Source organism: Heliconius melpomene, chromosome 1 (genome assembly GCF_056956725.1).
Source record: "Heliconius melpomene rosina isolate 202511_hmr_F chromosome 1, ASM5695672v1, whole genome shotgun sequence".
Lineage (NCBI taxonomy): Eukaryota > Metazoa > Arthropoda > Insecta > Lepidoptera > Nymphalidae > Heliconius > Heliconius melpomene.
In genome coordinates this window covers 13,489,369-13,510,766 of record NC_140389.1, presented here as the reverse complement: position 1 = coordinate 13,510,766, position 21,398 = coordinate 13,489,369, and the positions used below count along the sequence as shown (strand labels likewise).

General features: G+C 30.2%; 4 protein-coding genes across 6 annotated transcripts in view; 1 reads left to right on the top strand and 3 right to left on the bottom strand.

Moving 5' to 3' along the window:
- Positions 1-390: 390 nt before the first annotated feature.
- Positions 391-8,358, bottom strand: LOC146541573 (NHL repeat-containing protein 2). Its single transcript, XM_085188545.1, has 11 exons — positions 8,000-8,358; positions 7,758-7,924; positions 7,223-7,382; positions 6,535-6,713; positions 5,963-6,110; positions 5,150-5,317; positions 4,351-4,506; positions 4,067-4,186; positions 2,652-2,756; positions 2,283-2,392; positions 391-2,018 (listed from the first exon to the last, which is right to left on the bottom strand). Exons 1-11 carry the CDS (start codon positions 8,154-8,156, stop codon positions 1,212-1,214), a joined length of 2,277 nt encoding a protein of 758 aa, XP_085044671.1. The 5' UTR covers positions 8,157-8,358; the 3' UTR covers positions 391-1,211.
- Positions 8,359-8,600: 242 nt separating this feature from the next.
- On the top strand, positions 8,601-18,383 carry Atg4a (Autophagy-related 4a). Of its 2 annotated transcripts, none has more exons than XM_085188641.1 (9): positions 8,601-8,898; positions 8,958-9,166; positions 9,569-9,715; positions 9,879-9,958; positions 10,485-10,633; positions 10,863-10,997; positions 11,166-11,264; positions 11,561-11,726; positions 11,800-18,383. In XM_085188641.1, exons 1-9 carry the CDS (start codon positions 8,782-8,784, stop codon positions 11,856-11,858), a joined length of 1,161 nt encoding a protein of 386 aa, XP_085044767.1. In that variant the 5' UTR covers positions 8,601-8,781; the 3' UTR covers positions 11,859-18,383. The 2 variants fall into 2 exon arrangements, with proteins under 2 accessions (XP_085044767.1, XP_085044758.1); XM_085188632.1 differs by having other exon boundaries at positions 8,603-8,898; positions 8,971-9,166.
- Positions 12,916-16,822, bottom strand: LOC146541572 (protein phosphatase 1L). The gene is made up of 2 exons (XM_085188570.1): positions 15,812-16,822; positions 12,916-15,669 (listed from the first exon to the last, which is right to left on the bottom strand). The coding sequence occupies exons 1-2, from the start codon at positions 16,820-16,822 to the stop codon at positions 15,289-15,291; spliced, it is 1,392 nt and encodes a 463-aa protein (XP_085044696.1). The 3' UTR covers positions 12,916-15,288.
- The window catches only part of Ziz (dedicator of cytokinesis protein Ziz), a 36,676-nt gene continuing 32,688 nt past the window's right edge, over positions 17,411-21,398 (bottom strand). For both annotated transcript variants that reach the window (XM_085188526.1, XM_085188534.1), the window contains exon 34: positions 17,411-20,677. In XM_085188526.1, the coding sequence (XP_085044652.1) occupies positions 20,464-20,677 (214 nt within the window). In that variant the 3' untranslated portion in view covers positions 17,411-20,463. The remainder of the gene's footprint in view (positions 20,678-21,398) is intronic.

Here is a 21,398-nt window from a genome sequence, read left to right as displayed (position 1 = left end):
TCATCTTTGACATTTGACTACCTAAGTACTTAATTGTAAATAATATGAACTTAAGTACTTAAGTTATGTATGCAAAAAAAAACAATGCTGCACGATTTTAGACGTTTGATGCAATTATTAATATAATTTTTGTTGCATAAGATTTGGAAAGGCTTGAAAATAAAATTCTGTAACTTTGTTTGTGGTGTAATTACTGCTCGATGGCCCAAAATCCCCAAAGTATGTGATTTGACAATCAATACACATGATACTGAAACCGTAAGTAAAGTTTTTTAGAAGACGCCATGATTACTATTAATTTACATACAAATAAACGTTGTAAATTTAATATCTAGAGACTCCCATGTATGTCTATATATATGGCATCAATATAAATAAAAAAGGTCCAAATGATACTATATTTGTTAAAAAATATATTTGTATTGTAAAAAATGTACATACATATTATGTTCTTTATACAAAAGTAAAAATAATAGCAACATATTGTTGAACATAAATATTTTTTATAGTACTTAAACATTATTTTAGGTAGTATCACTAATGAACTATAACATTAATAATTAATATTATTATCACTTACGTCAAGCAAGTATTAGGTACTAAGTCCGTAGTGGTGCAATAGCACAGCGTCTGCTTAAAGACGCGACGGTTGTGGGTCCGTTTTCCATTCGAGGGAATGATTATTTACACAAGGCAATGAACAGGGTTCAGTTCTGTAACTCCACACGCAATGTCTCGAAAATTGGGCGAGGTGTCAGGAACACAATGTCTTAATACTAAGTTCTCTCTGCGAAACTCTCAATTTATCAGAGCAGGTAAATAAAATTATTTCTTTCCCCTGAGTGAGCCCACCATCATTATGTTTACAGTTAAACACTAGTTCTGTGCCACGTTGGTCTTAGATTAAGATTAATGCCAGTTTCAAAAGCAACTTATAAGAGGGAACCTGGTGTTAAGACACTCCGTTCCTCACTTTCCGCCAAATTATGGAGGCATTGTATGTTGAGTGGCAGAACTCAACGCCGCTATATAATTTATTTACAAAGAAATAAATAAAATAAACTTTTTCAATCGTTATACTTAAATCTTAACTTGATAATTTTAGTAATAAAAAACATTAGCATAACAATCGCGGTTTAAAATGACTAAATAACAAAAATGGTTAATTCACAAATGAAATTGTCACAATACGACTTACGTTTACTTACGATTTACGTTTTAGACGTTTCAGATTTTTGTTCATTTCGTTTAACGGGGTTCACTTTACACGTGATCTTGTAGGACTCCACCATTTTGACAGAATCCCGTACTAAAATTGTCGATCGAATTGTGAAGGAGTGTGCGAAACATACGGACAAGTCACACAGAGTTGTTTGAAAACTTAAGTATAGTCTGTAATGAGTCTTATCCGTCCTATTCTTTAGTTTCATTTCAACACGTCCAGGGAGCTTAGTGCCTTTATGGAGACATCCGATGAACTCAAAGTCATCTAATGTCACATCCTTGTTATTTTCATCCCGGACACAAACATGCCAATTCTGAGGTGCTCCAGAGGTAAACTTGACATTTTTCGTCTCACCCTCTAAATTGACATTAAAGTAAATTATAAGGTTCCCACATTTCCGGTTCACAAATAGATCATTCTTGTATAGAATAAGATTTTCTGGTTCCGTAAATTTGGGGTCCGGCAGGCGCACCCTGAACTCTTGGCATACATTCTTGGCTAAGTTAAGAATTTTGATGCTATGATTGTTAGTGTCTGCTATGTAAAGATATTTGCCATCTGAACTGACAGATAGACCGGACGGCTCATTAAATTTGGTTGGATCAGTCGTTTCTATCATAGAAGGGTTCAGTGTGGTCACTTTTTGAGGTCCGACATCTACTTTCTTGATTTTGTGATTGTATGTATCAGCAACATATAATGTTTTGTTTGAATCACAATAAGCAACTGCTAAGGGATGCTGTAGTTTAGCTTCAAAACCAACGTCGTCAACGTCACCGAAAGCGAAAAGGTTCTGGAAATTAATAGAACAATAAATTAACATTTTATTTTTGCTCACACGTAAGTACCTAGTATGAATTTTATTTTAGCAACAATACATATTGTATATTAAATTTTTCCGTGGCTATTGCAGTCATGTCAGGAATAATAACTATAGGTGTGGGTTCAAATTCTTGTTTCATTAGGAAAAGTGGAAAATTGAAGTATGGTATAATAAGCAAAAAGTAACAAAAAAGTAAGAAAAACGTTATAATATATGTAAGTGAAACAATTTTACCATTGGGTTGCGATCTCCCCCACACAGTGCTGACACTTGTCCAGTTGACAGCGCCAGTCGCCTTATAGATGAACTCTCAGAATCCGCTATAAATATTTCAGGATTGGAGCCTAAACAAATGAAACATTTCGTTAAATATGAATAAAATTTTCAGATATTTGTGGCGTTAAATTCCGCCACTCAATGCCATAAGAATATATGTGCTTTATAAGAGACTTGGTCTTTAAAAAAAAACGTATTTGCAAAATAATGTAAATTAGTTATCATCTTTTTAATCATTGAGAATAGTGTTCAGGACACTGTATGTGTTCTCTCTGTCTACGGAATAAAGCGTGAAGTAAAAAAATATCATATATGCAGTTAGCTCACCAATTCGTAAAGCAAGACCGGAAGGCTGCGCGAATGCTGCAGTGTTGGGGTAGGCGCTGTTGCGCGCCGCCTCCGCGCCCGAGCCCGCCACGCACGCGCACGTACCTGACGTGTCAGATAACATATAATTCACACAAGTGCCGGTCACGGTTCGTTTTCGGTCCGATCTCAGTCCTTTAAAATGTTCTTATAATATATGACAAAATATTCTTATATGCGTGATTGAACTGGAACTGGACCGAAACACACACTCATATAAGATAAAACTGTGTGATTCCCGACTTAATGTCAAATCTAGAAGTGTGAAATGCTTAACAATAAAACATAAATGTAATTATGCTTATTTACAAGGACGGTATAGGACCAAAGGCCGTAATGAATGGATAATTTTAAAATTCTCATAGCAGACCTATTGGGCGCTTAAAAATATTTCTCGAGGAGATATTTTCAGTTTTTAGAAAAATATATATATATATATATATATATATATTTTCAACATTTGACAGTAGTAAAAAAAAATATTCTTCTCGTGCCTCTAATGACACGGAATAATATAAAAAGTACATGATTATGAATAAATTAATATGCTAACACATCAACATAACTTTACAATAAGAAAACAATACGATATAAATATCAACATCCTAGTGTTAGTTTCCTAGTACTTCTTGTTAAATTCAAATTAAATTTCTCAGAAACAATGTATGTAGCAGGAAAATTCTGTAGCAATCAATTGTCATGAATTATTATATATTATAGTTATTACTATTTATACTAAAAAATCACGTCTAATATACATAAATTACACATAACGTTAAACACCGATTAAAAAGTCAAAAAAATATTAAAAAATGTATTTTAATGTATAAAATTAAATATCCAATCCCACACAGCAGGATAGGCACAGGAAACCTAGTGTTAAGGCACTCCGTTCTCCACTTTCCGCCGAATTCTGGAGACTTTGCGTGATGAGTGGCGGAACTTAACGCCGTGCTTTGTCTCGACACCAGAGCATAGAAATAAAAATATAAAATTAAATAAATATCTCATTTCTTCGAATGGGGATCGAACCCACAACCAGTCGATTTTACAGTCACACTTTGTGCCTCTGCACCACAACTGGCTCCATATATAAAATAAAATATAATATTTATAAATAATAAGCTTATTTATAAATATTAGATATTATATTTAATTACGAGGCCGACTGTAAATGCGGCGGATATAGGTTCAATTCCAACTCGAGGGAAATTAATTGTTTTTATTCCTTCTCTCTGGAAACAAGACAAAAGCGCGGCGTTGAGTTTCGCTACTCAACATACTGCGAGAACGGAGTATATTAACATTCAATACCTTTTTTTTCACTTCGTTATACGCGGCATACAGTGTAAAGCCAAAAAAACATTATACTTTACCTTCTGAAAATGATTTATATTTCCACCAAATAGTGTTATCGAGGAAAAGCGCCCAGATCTGATGAGAGCCGGCGCAAGCGATCAGCAGCACACGACGTTTATGATCGTTTTTATCTTTATCTAAAAAAAAAGAATAGCAACAGTTTGGAAAACTTATTAAAAAAAAATGATTATCGTATCTGCCAACATATTTATTTTATATGTGGCATGCGAAAAGTAACTGTAAAGTTCACGAAGATGGAGTTAGAGTTAGTTGGTTTGCGAATCAAGGTATCGATGTATACCTTTATTCTCCTTATCATCCTTGTCGTCGGGCGTGCTGGCGGGACCGCCGGGTGGCGGCGGCGGGACCGCGCGCACCGACATGTCCATGTCCGGCGTCGTGTACAGCAAGATGTCCCATGGAGACGATAATGCTTGTAAGCCGAGACATTTCCCACCTGAATCAAATAATTAATTCATTCAATTTTCAATTTAAAATAATAATTAATTAGTAATAGGGCCGTTGAAGCAAATGAGAAAATGCAACGCAATTTTGGAATATATTTATATATATATATATATAATATTATGCAGATAACTGGGCAAAATATCCGGTAGAAAGAATAGAATTCCAATAAATATGTTTTTTTTAATTTCTTATATTATTATTATTATTAAGTTTATATCGTGATTTTTTTACAATTTTACGAGTACTGTTACAATAAACACAAACTGAAGTGTCACCTACTAATTAAATTTTAAAACTATCCAGGAAGCCAATTAAATATAAGGATAGCATTTCGTTCAAAAGGGTCTAATCATATAGAAGGAGTAGGGTGACAAATTATTATAATTATTTTAGCTTCACGCTGTATCCCGTACAGGGTGCGGATGGTACAGGGTAGGCAGATGGAATGTGGCGCAATAGTGTTAATATACTGTCTTCCCATTAAAACACTTCAAATCACCGTCGCGCTTTTCTTCGTTACCACAATGAGGAACAAACAAATCATTAAATATTTCATTTTCCCGAGCGGGAGTCAAGCCCCCAACTGTCATGTTTACAATCGCTTGTGCCTTGCGCCATCATAAATATATAACCTTGATCGCCTACAATAGCTTGTGTGCCAGTCCCCGCCAATATTTCAACACTGCCTTCATCCAAGTGTATGGCTCGCAACGAATGATTGTTTGTATCACACACTACTAAGACTGATTTCGACAGCCAGCAGAGCCCTTGTGGAGAATTGAAGCGAGCTTCATTTAATTCTGAAATAAAAAAATAAAAAATCTTTAAATTACTTTAACTAGTATACAGTATACAGTACGTTTTACGAGTTTGCCCTGAAGTTAAGTTTTCTGAACATTTGCGCATTGATCACCGGGGAAGAAAATAATTAAAAGTAAGAAAAATTCTAAATTCAAATCAACGCAGATATATTCAGCCACCTTCAGGGCGGCCACGACTCGTTGGTCGTACTGTATATTCGTTTAGTGGCTAACACTAGTCTTCTTATAGATTCTGGATAACATTTGTTAAAAATTAAAAAAATTAAGAGAGAAGTTGAAGAATGAGCCCTATAAAATCACATGACTGTCAGGTTGCGTGAATGTTTTTATTTAAAAGCACAATTATTGACTAAATGAAGAAAAATATTAAGACAAATAAAAAATTTAAAAAGTAGTAAGACCCGAACCCATGCCTCTCAGATACCATCCAACAAAAAATGTGTTCTAACAAGCTTGCAAGAATTTCGACATAGATCTTTAAGAGACACTTCTACGAATTTCAAAAGGAGCGGGTTCGTGTCCCACTGCACTGAAATTGTTATATGTTTCTAAACGTTTTTCTTTCTTTACTATATCAATAGCATATTAAAAATAACATTATAGTTAAATAATAGTATTACATACTGCCGTCTTTAAGTCCAGGTTCCGGTCCGCCAATAATTCGTAATATAATACCAGCGCAGTCCGTCAACAGAACACGATGATTTCCCGTATCTGAGATAGCCAAAAATGGCTCTTCACCTCGTCCACGATAAAATGGGTTCAGCGCTAACTACAGGAAGAAAACAAGAAAAGTACATACATGAGAAAAATAAATAAATGACCCTTATGTCAATTGATTCAGTTCAACCTAGTGAGTGACAAATGATAATAAAACTAAAATTCACAGCAAAAAAACAGATGTTAGATTATCAAAATTTGACAAACTATAATTTAATAGTTATCCCAATTTATTTATAGGTAGCCTTCATCATATTTCGCAGAAAGTAGCAATGATAACCTAGTGCTTGTAGTATGACACAAACTGTGAAGGTTGCATACAAATTCAATAACTTTTTCAACAATTTTTTTTCTTCACAACTTTGAAATCTTTGCATATTAAAGAGAACTTATAAATAAAAAAATAAAAATTGTACTTGTAGAATCTTAATTAACATGATTCAATGATTTTATTGGAGCAGCAACTAATCACAAACCTTACTAGGAAAATAAAGTGCGTCTGTATCCTTTGCCTTTACATGTGAGTTGAGTGCTATGGGTATAGCTGTAGTAGAGAGCCGCGATGCAAAATGTCGTAATGTGTTTCCAATAAAAGAAACAAGTTCATCTCTATGACCTTCTCCAGTTATAACAAATAAAGGCTTATTACCTGGACCTAAAAAGAAGTATTTTATTATGACATTATGTTTTTAAAAACACATTATCATTAAGGCAATAAAATATACAATATATATAAAGTATTTTTTATTCAAAACTTCCTTTTATTTCCTTTTGCTTCATGTTCCACAAAGTAGGCAGAGGGGACTATTGCATTTGGCTTTTTTTTCCATACACCATGACAACTTCAAAATCTTAATTGTTAATAATAAAAATCTGTCATTTCTTTTCCTTGAGTGGGGATTGCCAATGTGTTTACAGTTATAGCCTTATAAATACATTTACACCATAGCATACATAATATATATATGTATATTAAAAAGTTATTGTGCCAAAGTAATAACAAAAATTATAGTTATATGTATAAACAAACAAATCATAACAATTAAATTATAGATAGGAGGAGCAAGAAAAGCACAGGAAACTGACCTTGGGGGTATGTATCAAGTAGTGTGTATTTAAAGGCAATAATATATAGAAATAACTGCTGTTTAGATAATATCTCACCTAAAATAAGGAGAGTGGGCCAACATCTTATACCTAGAGCTTCCCACATACAACTATTCAAGTCATTAACAACAGGGTGGTGTATATTGTACCTTTGAACTGCTGCTTCTATATTACTAGATACTTTTTCATTAGTAAACTTTGCACAATGAACTCCAATCTATAATAACATTTAATGTAAAATAATATATTGTATTAAATCAAAATAGTTGTACTTCATACATAATTTTTTAAATTGTTGCAGTAAAAAATAAATAATATAAGCTAAAAGAGGGCTTTGTGGCCCAGTGGGAGGTGGTTATCCATTATCTGAATGTAATTGGTTGTGGCGTTGATCCTTCAGTAAAAATAATTATTCTAATTTTCCTAAACAGGGTATGTGCAGCATTGAGCTCAAATTGTATTAACACTAGGATAGTTTTGACTCTAGCCCAGTCCAGCCTACTCTTCTTTGGCAATCCTTCTATAGACTGGGACAATGTAATAAAAATTAAGAAAACAGCTAAAACTAGTATAAAACATATAATTTACATACCACAACAAGTCCATTATCAGATTTATGTAGTTTTTCAATATGATCTAAATCAGGTAAAATATGGTAGCAGTTTATACAGCAGTATGTCCAAAAGTCTAAAACGACGACTTTCTCCATACAATGCTGACTTAAGTATATTGGTTCACTTACATTCACCCAATCTAAATCTAAAATGTAAATGAGTCACAGATTATTTGTTATTTTGCGTAAATTAAAATTTTAAGTAATAAAATCAATTATACTTCTTTTAAAATCATCAACAGGTGGTACTATTGGCCACACTTTTTTAATATGATTTATTATGAGAGAGTCCCGTTCAGCTTCACTATTTGCTGATGCCATTGCCTCAGTTAAATCCATACAAGCTTGAGCCACATAATCTAGTTGACTAGACTCCATAATTTTAAAAATAAAATCACCGCCAACTAATGGTTATGAATATTCTTTAGGTTATTAGTGCTCTTATATATTAAAAAGAAAATCCTACTTCAAATACACTATATTATTTCATAGCTGTCTCTTTGCTTAAAAATTTATAACATTTCAAAAACTCGACTTTAAATGACAATTGACAAAATGAGAATGACAGATCAGCACCACAGTGAATGTGAAACAGTAAATACGAGGAGTCTGCTCAACCACAGACGATACACGAGTGTTCATTTACGCAAGAGCCAAGAGACAGTTCAATAAACCTTGGTTTTTATTACAGAAGACATTTACCCAAGTTCTTGGCCCAAGGTACGGTACGGTACTTTTACTATTGTCCAATAATATTAACCTACTAATATACCTTATAATGGGTATCTATTATTAATATATTTTATCTGTATGTCATTCATGTCGTTTCGAATAATAAGTGACATGTTTACAAAACATAACAACGTATTCTACCTATATACCTACGTATTGAATTGTTTCTGGATATCGTTTCTTTGTCAGCTGTTTCATGTTTGATATTTCGTATTTTTAGAAATAAAGTTGAAAATATACATAAAGTAATAAAAACTATGTTCAAACATGGATGCCATGTTTGATATTTGTTATCTTACGCCTGACAGTAATAACACGGAACCCGACGATATTCCTAAAACAAAAGAAAATGTTTGGATATTGGGAAAAAAGTACAGTGCAATTCAAGGTAATTAATCTTTAGGTAATTTATGTTACCGTTGAGGAAAAATGAGATTTATATTCTATATTCTCTTTTTAGATTTAGATCGTATAAGACGAGATATAAGTTCCATAATTTGGTGTACATATAGAAAAGGATTTGTATCTATAGGAGATGAAGGGTTAACATCAGATAAAGGATGGGGTTGTATGTTACGGTGTGGCCAAATGGTATTGGGTGTGGCATTAGTTAGGATTCATTTATCTTCTGACTGGATATGGACACCAGAAACAAGGTATTCTATGCTTTCCTATATGTATTGCTTGTCAATATATACGTTTTGAGATTATGGAGCACAGGTACAGTGTTAGACTGTGAATGTGATAGTTGAGAGCTTGGTCTAAACATTTGGGATAGTGATTTTGTTCAACAATGCTCTGACAAGACAAAATGTGATGTTGAGATTGCTGAGGGATACTGCTTAGCGAAGTTGTAAATTTAGTGGCAAAACGGATAACAGTGTTGTGATACAAGCTATTTTCTATTTTTATTAGGTAAAATACCTAACCTATGGAAAATAGATTGTATCTGTTTTTGTTGTAGAAAAATTTATATGAAAATATTAAACATTATAAAGACCTTGTTATATTATAAAGGCCTATGTTTCTAATAATACCTTTAAATATTGTATTTTTAGAGATCCAACATATTTAAAAATAGTCCAAAGATTTGAAGAGAGGAAACAAGCCCCATATTCAATACATCAAGTAGCACTTATGGGTGCAAGTGAAGGAAAAGATGTGGGTCAATGGTTTGGACCAAATACAATTGCTCAAGTTCTAAAGTAAGGAAATGCTATTAATATCTGACAACTTACTTTAAGTCATATGCCCATCTAAATTAGAAAAGAAATACCAATTATTTATTTTTAAATAGCCTGTGACATAGTAAATGTATACAGAATATAAATATAAATTATATATAAATATAAATTATATAAATTTCAGGAAATTAGTTATTTTTGACAAATGGAGTTCGCTATTTATTCATGTAGCATTAGACAACACTGTTGTCAAAGAAGATATATGTGAGTATAATAATTGTGCAATCCGATGTAATTTAAAAAGATTTTCATAGTATTTAATAAATTAAAGAAGTAATTTATCAATATCTTGTTAATGTGGATTTGTGATTAACCCAATAACCAATGTGATAGAAATGGAATTAATTAAAAAATATATATAATATTTAATAGAAAGGCAAATCTTAAAAAATGACTGACTGACTGCTGCAATCATTTCTGATGAATTCCTTGAATGTGGTTATTGTGAAAAGGCTGCTGTATCTCTTTTTGTAATGCTATCCCCACAGGGAAGTTATGGAACATTTAGGAGTTTCTACATTTCTCTCTTCCCTATAGCTTCTAAATATATTTTCCATTTATTTTGATATCAGTGTATGGTTAATTGGGTTTATAGTGTATTTATTTCATATATGATAATTTTATAATAAATTGTGTGGTTAGATATGTCTTAGCCACATAATATGGCATTATAATTTTTTGAATAACATTTTTTAAATAAATATTTAAAATAATGTTGTTCTTTTTGCAGTAAAACAATGCATTGTTAACAATGATAGAGGGGATTCATCTCTCACACAAGAAAATGACATAGTTGCAGATTGGATGCCTCTTTTACTAATAGTACCTCTCAGGCTTGGTCTGAGTGAAATAAATCCGATTTATATTGATGGCCTTAAAGTATGTTGAATATAATTTTATACAAAATTAACAAGCTTAATTAAAATTTTTCTTCATATCATATCCGGAATAAACTTAGTAGGATAGGCAAGGGAAACCTAGTATTAATAATATAATCTATGAATGAAAACAACATCTCAAGATGAAAATGGGCAATGGAATGTTTTAACACTACGTTCCCTCTGTGTGCGGGATACAGCGTGAAGCTGATTTTAATTTAATTTTTCAGATATGTTTTCAATCATCCCAATCGATTGGTGTAATAGGTGGGAAACCAAATCAAGCACTTTATCTCATTGGATGCGTAGAGGACGAAGTTATATATTTAGATCCACACACTACGCAACGTTCGGGTTTAGTTGAAGTAAGTTCTTTATCCAGTAGTTAAAAATATTGTAGTTACTCAACATGCAATCCTTAGAAAATTCGGCGGAAAGTGGGAAACAGTGTGTTAACACTACGTTCCCTCTGTCTGCCCTCAGTATATGCGGGATAAGCTATATTATAAATAATACTAAGTAAATAATTTCAGAATAAATTAACTGATGAACAAAAAGAAATGGACTGTACTTACCATTGTAAATTTGCATCTAGAATACCAATGTTGGCTATGGATCCCTCTGTAGCTGTGGTAAGTATACATGTATGTGAATTTATTTTATTGTTTCTAGGGTTCCGTACAACGTAAGAAAAAACGGAATCCTTATAGGATCACTTTGTTGTCGGTTGTTCTGTTTCTCAAGAAATGAATATCAAAGCTGAAATTTCGACTCGAGCGTTTGTGCTCCGTTTTAGCTGCATTTGAAGTAAATTTTATATAACCTTCACATTTTATATAAGCTTAAATTTGCTGTTAACCTACAATAATGAAATTGGTATGGAACCCTACTTATTTGAATTTTTGAAAACGGAACTTTGATTTTTTAGTGTTTCTTGTGTAGAACAAGAAATGACTTTAATGAGTTGTGCGAGACTATAGAAAATAAGTTAATGCAAGAGAGCCAGCCTTTATTTGAAATATGTGAAAAACGTCCAGCTCACTGGGGACCATGTAATAATGATATTGATCTACAAAATACTTCTCTTTTTACAGGTAATATAAAAAACCATTTTATGTATTAAATTGACATTTAAAAATATTTATTTAATGATTATTTTTATTTCAGAATTTGAAGAAGTTGATAGACAATTTGATGACTCTGATAATGAATTTGAGATACTTTAGTTCTGAATACAAAATGATGTTAACTTTTTTTTAATTATTTGTGTTATCACAAAGTAATATAGCGAAAAGAATATTTAGGTTACACTTGCATATTTAATTTTGTTATTTTCAAAGTAAACTCTTGTGTAAAATAGACCAGTTTTACTCAATAACGTATGGTAAAAAGCTCTCGTGCCTAGAAATATAAATATAATATGCTTATTCCAGCACTCCATAAGCAGCTATATTTTACAGTGCCTTGAATTTTTATAAAAAATGCAATGTTAGAATAAGCTTCTGGATTTATAAATGGAACATATGTAAAAAAAAACATTTTTATTCATTCTAATCGGTACATTTATGTTGCATTCCCATGTCAATCTAGTCAGGCAACAATTGATCGTTTTAAAAAAAATAGCTTAACAGCCAGCAAGCTTTGTAATAAGTCAGGCTGTTAATATTTACTACTATACATTGGTAATTTACATTATATCATACTACTTGCCACAAAGTTATATCAATGAAGTTGTATATTATTTTTATTATGTATAGAATTATAGGCAATCTTAAATATTTTATTTTTTCCTGTTTGTAAAATTTTTGCTTTGTACACGTAGCTTAGTATAGATTGGATCATAATGGAGCTTTAGTTATCTGTATTAATCTAGGTTTTATTATTTTTTTTATAACGCTGTATTCCGCTCTCAACTGGGTAGACAGAGGGATCCTAGTGTTCACTATATTCCTCATTTTTTAAGACACTATGTTCACCACTTTCTACTGTATTCTGGAGGCATTGCGTGTTGAGTGGCGGAACTCAACGTCGCGCTTTACCTTCGACACCAGAATAAAGAAATGAAAATATAAATTTAAATATTTCATTCTCTCGAGGTTGAGAATCATCAGAACTCACAACCAGTCGCGTTAACATGCACACTGTGCCCCTGAGGCACAAAGATCAGAATTAATTTCTGTTTTATAACTAAGGAAAATTGAATAAGAATTTAATTTTTAAATTTATGATCATTATGCAAGACATAGGTCCAGTTGTATATGATAATAAAATAAAGTCCAGAAACACAACACAAAGTAATTTATTTTTACTTGTATTTCTTTACAACAACACAGAGTGGAGACTTCATAACTTACATTTTTATAAAGTTACCTAGACATTTATGCACGACAATTTGAGCATATACAGGTACAAAAATAAAGGGGAAACAATTATTCAATGCGCGCGGCTGCGTCCGTGTATTAAACCAATATATTATTTTGAGATGTTATTCTTAGTTTACTGTTATACACTTAGTAAGTCATCATTTATATGTTTACGATTTCAACTGATTTTGTCATATTAAATTGAAAAATATTTAATTACTCCGTATCTATATACTTATATAGGTATCTCGGGGAAAAATTCCGGAATAAAAAAAAAGAAGTCCTAGAAAAATCCGTCCGATTGTTTCGGAGATTAGTGCGGACAAAGGCAGACACAAAAACATTTGCTACAAGTGTTTACAAGCACTTGATAAAAATCAATTATTTTAAAATCTACTATTTTATTTATATATATACAGATAAAAGCTTTTAATAACTAATTAAGAAGTATTTACCAAGTTCCTGAACCACTTAGATAATAATTATTACAAAAAAAACACAATATATATAAAAACTTCTGCCTTGACTAATTTCGAGTCGATTAGGCCGTTTGTGCATTAATGACGTGGTACCCCCACTGCAATCCAATTAACATGTGAATAAATTTGTACCTGCTTATGCTAATCTGGTTATTTATTTTACAAAACATGTTAGTACCTATTAAATGATATGGAGTTGTAAGTTTTTAAAACAATAGCACAATTGGCCCTAAATTGGACAAAAGGCTTTATGCACAAGAAAACAAAGTCTAAAAATAATTAATAAAATCAAGTATCAATCAATAAAAAACATTATTTTGCAGAAAAATAGGTAACTTCACTTAGGTATATAAAAATATATGTTACCATACATTATTTGGTACTTAATACTATCACAACTAAAATAGTCATACTAAGGATATTGCACTAATATAATAAGTTTACAATGTAATAGTGAAAATATCAATGACTAGCACAAATTATAAAATTTCTTTCCAAATATGGCTAAGTAAAGCTTAGGGAAAATGCAAAATATTAGTACAATAAAATTTGGAAATAATAAGTGTATTTAAGTATTTAATACATTCGAGGCTCAGTAACTATGAATAACATAAAAAATCATATTATTATACTTAAATCATAAATATTTTATGTACTACAACTACAACATTCATTAGACATCTTTTTCTAAATGATTATTATGCCATTCTATGAGTTTATATTGAAAATGCAACACAGTATTTAAAAAATATATAACAAATAATATTGTAGTTTATGTTATAATATATACATGTCTAATTCATGACAATGATGGTCTCTATGTATAAACAGACATGTCAAAAGAGAAAGTTTGTAGAAGAATAAAGGTTCATCTTGCTCTTCAAATATTTGAATAAAATTTTAAACATAAGTGTATAGTATATAATTATTATTTTATTTATTTTTAATAATAAGATAAAACTTTATTCCTTTCTCCTGTAAACCTTCTTTTTTGATGCCTGTTTATACTCAGAGACCATCAACATGTCTTATGGTCTGCAAATCCATATATGTGGTGAGACAATGAGTATGACAAACGGAATTGTGAGCATATGCACCTGTTATGAAATCCAAAATAAACATCATAAACAAGCCAAGATATCTGAATTATTAATACAAGATACATATATGTTTTATTTCTAGTTCTAATTATTTGATATCCACAATATTTTTTCATTACATATTAAATTGGCATGTAATAATAAAATTATAATGCTATTTTTCAAATAACATTCACAACCACTCATTTTACATATTAAATTTTATATAATAAAATATACTTCATTGGTATATATAGTCTAGGAAATTTAAATGGTAAATACATAAGTAATATAAAATATTTGTTTTTTTATAATATTAGTCCAATTTTTTATTAAAAATTACTCATAAAATTGGACATGACTTGTACATTGTAATGTAATTTAATATAGGACTGCTTATTTATGTAAGTTAATCTATTAAATACATAACATGTTATTATATGTAGCTTTTTGATAAAAAAAACAACTTTATTTATTAGTTAGTACTTTTTCAACTAAAGAAAAAATAATGAAATTGAAATATGTTTGTTTAATTTTATTTTGCATATTAAAAAGAAATATATGTACTTATTATTTTTAAAGAAAAAAATCTATGCATATAAAATTCACATGACAAATTATACTACAAAACTCAAGCTTCAAAAATCTCTACTAATCGATTATAATTTTTCTATAATAACTTGTTAGATTTTCGTACGTAATTTTATTTTGTTAGAAATAAATAAATATATATTTTTATTGACTTGATATTGGATACCTGTTATTTAAAAAATTGATGACAAGAACTGTTATGTTATCAACTGACCCTCTATAATATGCCTGAAGAGTTAAACTTTTAGCCCCAAAATCAGGTTCATCCAATCGTTCCTTTATAAATTTTATTGCTTCTTCATTTGAAAAGGTGTCCCATAGACCATCAGATGCTAGGACTAAGAACATGGGTTTGTGATCATTAAGATTAAAGGTCAAAATGTCAGGATCAGCTATAACAAATTTCTTATCTTTTAGTGGATAATCACCCATGGCTCGGGATGTAGCTAATATGCCAGCTACTCTCCATACTCCATTGAAAGCTATATATCCACCAGCTGCTTCTATTCGTTTTTGTTCTCGGACCTATGGAAACAAATAAGTTTGTTTAATATTTGTAAACAATTTTTAGTTTTCAATTTTAGTAATTTAAATTTGTTTTAGGTTTTTCAAAGTAAATTTAAGAATTTTGGTTTTATTATTATTTCCAGAAAACAAGAAGAAATACCTGCTGTGGTTTATGATCAAATGATACTGGAATTGCATTTCCTCGACTGTCACACATGACCCCTCTTGAATCACCAACATTAGCTACAATTAGGTTGTTATCTTCTAAAACAGCAATCAAAGCTGTTGTTCCTGCAACATTCATAGACCGTTTGGCAGCTTCAACAAGTAGCCTGTCAGCTGCTAATACTTCATCGGTTAATAATTTGCCAAAATTTATCTTGCCTTTATCTACATAGCTTGATAGAGGGACAGCAATATTTTTTACTGGCTTTACTGATCTCACTTCTCTTGTAATTATTGGTCTTGCCTTAGACAGTTGAGCTAATAAATCTGGATCAGTTATTTCCTTTTTAGATGTATCATCAGCTGTGCTAGCCGATTTTTTAAAGCTAGTTTTTCTTTCAACAGGTATATTACTTTCATCCTTTTTAGGTTCCTCTATTGAAGGAATGTCTTGCTGTGGTGTTACAATTTGTTTTCCATCTTTAAAAGCATGCAATTCCACAACTTTATTATATAAATTTTGTACAAGATGATCCTTAGCATAGTTGGCAGCAAATTCTCCGCCGTGTCCGTCAAATATAGCAAATAAGGATATGCCAGAGTTGTTTATGTTTTCGTTAATAATAAATTTGTCCTCCATATGCATTCTTCTCCCTTTAATTGCGTAAGCCGCACTTAGGGACCCCTTTAATTCCCAGCTTTGTTTATCAGCGTCAGAACCTTCCAATAGTTTCATACGTTGAACAGCCCCTATAGGACTCACTGCCTGTGATAATCTGCTGAGTAGTGTTCTGCTCCATAGTCCGATAGTTTGAAGATACATCAAGAATATAATAATACCAAGAGTGAATATTAAAACTTCTGATCGCAGTAAATAAAATCGTACCATATTCCATAAATAGCTTACTGGAGTGTCAAACGCAACACTGCTAGTTAATCTTGACAAAATTTTCATAAATGACACGTAGGTTTGATGTAAAACTTTGTCTTCTAATTCGTCTTCCATGTCCTTTTGAAACAAATTGACACCAATAAAAAAAGACTCAATAAAAGTACAAGTTTATATCTTTTTAGCAAACTATAAAGTCTGTCAGACTGGAATAAATATAAAATAAGTGTAAAGATTATACATATACCACAGACAATAAATACGGAAACTCACAGGTACAATAGACTACTCAGTGCTTGTCAACGTATACATGGTTAATTCTTATTGGTATTTTGACCAATTTCCGTAAAGGGCATACCAAGGCATACCATCTCATCTAGATGACATCTTTAAAATACTCTAGATTGGGTCGTATAACACCCTGGGTGGAAATGTACCCACTGAGTTCTTAATTTTATAAAAGAAATAAAAGATTATTTAAATGAAAAATAAATAATTAGAAAGATAAGATACCAATCGTAGTGTGCAATCTATACAAAGTGCAAACTTGATCTTGTCAACTTTTATAAATTATACTTTGTATTGATCATAATACAATCATAAAATTGATACGTTACCCTCGGTAGACGCATCCAATTCGTACTTGGCCGTATTTTTCAAATATATATATATAGACAATGGTCAGTGGGGATTAATAAAAAAACATTTATTCTTATAAATGTATTAAAACAGCTAATTCAGTTTACAAATCAGATCAAGAGAAGTATAAAATACTTGGTTAATATTAATTTGTGCATAGGTATATTTTAAATACTACTTTATGTGTGTACATATTTATGGCATGTTTACATACAATCTATGTTACAATATTAATACGTAAATAAAAATATAATACAAAACAATTTTAATAATGAAATTAAGATTAAGTACTATATAAAATAATTTATTATATTAAGGCAATTTAAAAATAAATATTAGGAAAAAAATGATATTTCTATTCTTTAATTTCCAAATAAAATATTTTCTTAAATTGTAATTAGCGGTTTATTATTTCCCAATTAATTCAGAGTCATTTATAAAATGATGACCAACAAAAATTTTTTTTTTACATATTTCATCAATACATTAAGTCATAATAACAATCAATTGATAATAAGGTTTGCTTAAAGTCAAAAGACTAAACTACAACAAATTTGTTATATAAAAAATTATGTTACTATATTATGGAATGAGAAGAGTATTGTTTCTACTAAAAATATATTAATTTTACATTAAGAAACACATGTTACAACATAAAATAATATTAACAAAATAAATAAATCGATATAAACCTCTAGAAAACAAAATAAATGAAACATTACATTATATCTATTGAGTGGTTGTCCATTTAATTCGTAATTTATAAGAATATAAGAAATGTATTGATATTTAATCAACCGTGGCGCAGCGTCTGAGTGCGAGCGATAGTTGTGGGTTTGATCCTCAATTAAGGGAATAAATTATTTTCATTTCCCTGCAAAGAAAAGTGCACTCAATATGCAGTGTACCAAATGTGAGAAATCTTAACACTACTGTTTTATGTTGCTATATTTGAGACACGATGTGAAGTTAGAAAAAAGTGAATATTTTAAAAAGTTGTAATTGTTAAAATTAATATAAAATATTTATGAAAATATAATTATACCTAATTATATTTCATAACATAATGGAACATCGTCCTTTGTTAAAATTAGTATTCACAACATTGCCAAATTAAAAAATATCAAAACCTGGGCAAAATGTGCTTGTAATAATGCTTACTAGATTTATTCTGTTCAAGTTGTTATATTCTTCAGTAAAAGTAATTTATGCTATAATACTTTTAAATTGAGGATATTAATCTTATATCAGGATTACAGTAAATGATTTTATTTTCTAAATAGTATATGTGTTTTACCATAAACAACATGTAGTCAGTATAATAAATTATCTTTATAGTTTGGAATCAAATCGAGGAACAATTGTTCAAATGGACTGAATTTCTTTCTGAATTTGAAGCTGAATTTTTCCTCAATTCAAATGATTTTTACTATATTAATATACCATAGTAATACTAAAAGTAAATAATAAAAAGATAAAGAGAAAATGTTTCAATAATGACATTTTATTAAAATGTATGTCTAAATGCTATACATACTGTCATATTGATTAATTATAAAATATTTAATAAAAAGCATATTGAAATATATAAGTCACTTTCTTATTTTATTACCTTTAATAAAATTTTTAGCAGCTACACTCAGAGGCTTTAATCAGATACAAAATCGAGCAATTCAATATTAATTTAATAAAGTATTTGTAATCTCTGAGAATGGCTGTAAATTATATGTAAAATATGTATGAAGATGATTGTCTTAGATGTTATGTAATGGTACTGATTGGCAGTTTTATATGTAGCAAGGTAGATGTAACATTATAAATTCAACTACAAGTATATTTTTATTTCTGTAAAAAGGATGGAGACATTGTAATTGACTTTTATAATTAAATTTTAGTTGCGGTGTCCATGTTATAATTACTAAAAGTAAGTTGCCAACTTCATTTTATATAGTCAGTGTTAGGATCTATTAATATTAAATTTTATTGTCATATTTAGTCATTCGTAATAAATAGTCATTTTTAAACAAATGGAATTTGCATTATATTTTTATTATTTTATATATAATAAATTAATTAAAAATTCAGTAACGAAGTTAGCAACTTCATGTTAGGTCATAGTACAATTGTTTGGCATTTCTAGGAACGAAGTATAGATTGATATTTTTTTATTACCTCTGTCAAAATATCTCTTAAGTTGACTTGTTTATTTTATTACTTTGTTGTCTTATTAATACTCTTTTTTATATTTTTGTGAGATTTTTGTGAGACCACAACATGGAGATTCCATGTTGTGGTATTCCGCTTTTCATAATATTTTTCGTTATGTTTGAAGTTGCATTCTGTTTTAATTTAATATAGAAGTGGTTAAGATCAATATCAGAGTTTCTTTGAATTAACTACTTAAAATTTTAAAAACTTATCAAATTTTTATACATATATATTTAATATATACTGAGATTATATATTTTTTATACATTGAGATAAATATCGAAATTTATTTGGTGACATTAATGTAGTAATAATCCTATTCTACATATTTATGAAAAAACGCAAAAAGAGTCTTTCATGAATTTAATATTTTAAATACTATTACTAAAAGAGTTGAAGAGAGAAGAAAGAGTATCATATACTTCTTAATACATTGTTTAAAATAGGTAAGATTCATTACATTAACAGTACAATAGCTATTGTTATTCAACAAATGCATTTGACTAACGATAACTCACAATCTATGAACCACTTAATAATATTATAAATTACGGTGAATAATTGAGATTATTATAAAAATTGTCATTTTGTTGAAAAAAGACTAGAGACATTACTGTGGACACAACATATTTCTTGTCCAGGAATTAAATTACGGTTTATTTTATAAATAGAAATTGATTGAAAAAACTAGATTACTAGAATCATTTCGAAATTGGTATCCGTAGAGAGAGGAGCTGAAACAGTGGAGGTGAGTGATAATACGCATTTAAGAGAGAGTTCAGCAAGAGTCCTCTTGTACCGACATTCGGATTGCAAGTCCCAGGCACTGCTCTGAGCTTCTCTCTGGAACGGCACCCTCCCACCCGCACTGTGTATTCACAGAATGCTAAGTTATTTCTTCTCATAATGTTTTAAGCATTGCTAGATTCTAATTCGACGCCAGTGACTGTAGTGCTGAGGTTTCCGTTTACCAGTATGTCTTGGAGTGGCTGACCTAACATGGTGGAGAGAGAGTCACTTAGCTTGTAGTAGTTTGACTCTAACGCCTCTTGGTACGTGATCTGATCGGAGCTAATCAATTTTGCGTTTAGCTGAAGAGCTGCGTGACAGATCGTTAGGAACTCTCTGAAAAATATATATTAATATTTAACGTTAAGTGTAATTAAGTGTTCCAACACTAAAGATAGAAAAATATATTTTGAAATCGTAGAAACCACTCTGTTTAGTTCGCAAGTGACCTCACTTGTTCATAATTTTCAAATAATAAAATATTTCTTATTTAAAAAATCTAAAAATATTATTAAACAGTTATGTTAATCAAATATATAATTGAAATAATACTTTTATCAATATGTATACTTTTGTAAAATTAATTAATATGACTTTGACCTTAGTCATCCTTTGTAATCGGATATTTTAGACGAGAAATGCGAACTAGTTTGGTTTTGTTTTTTTTTGGACACTGGCAAAATGAATGCTGAATCATGATTGGTTCCAATTATGTTTTAACTTTATTGCAAACATAATTCATTAAAATCAACATTTCAAAAGATGCATGCATGTAATATAAAGAAGAAACAAAAACACGTTTGGAACGAGCCACCTTATTATTACTTTGTTTATTTTATGTTGTTAGTAAGTACATCGAATGGCAAATTATGAAAATATTAAGACAAGAACTGAGCGATGGATACGAGTTCGATTCCAATTATAATTGTTGCTATCATCTATGTGTGAAGTTGATAGTAATTGCTCTGTTCGCAACTGTTTAGAAAACTAAACTAAATTAAAAATATGTTTCAGAAATTTGATGTTTGGATATAAATGTACGGTATAGGAACGGAGT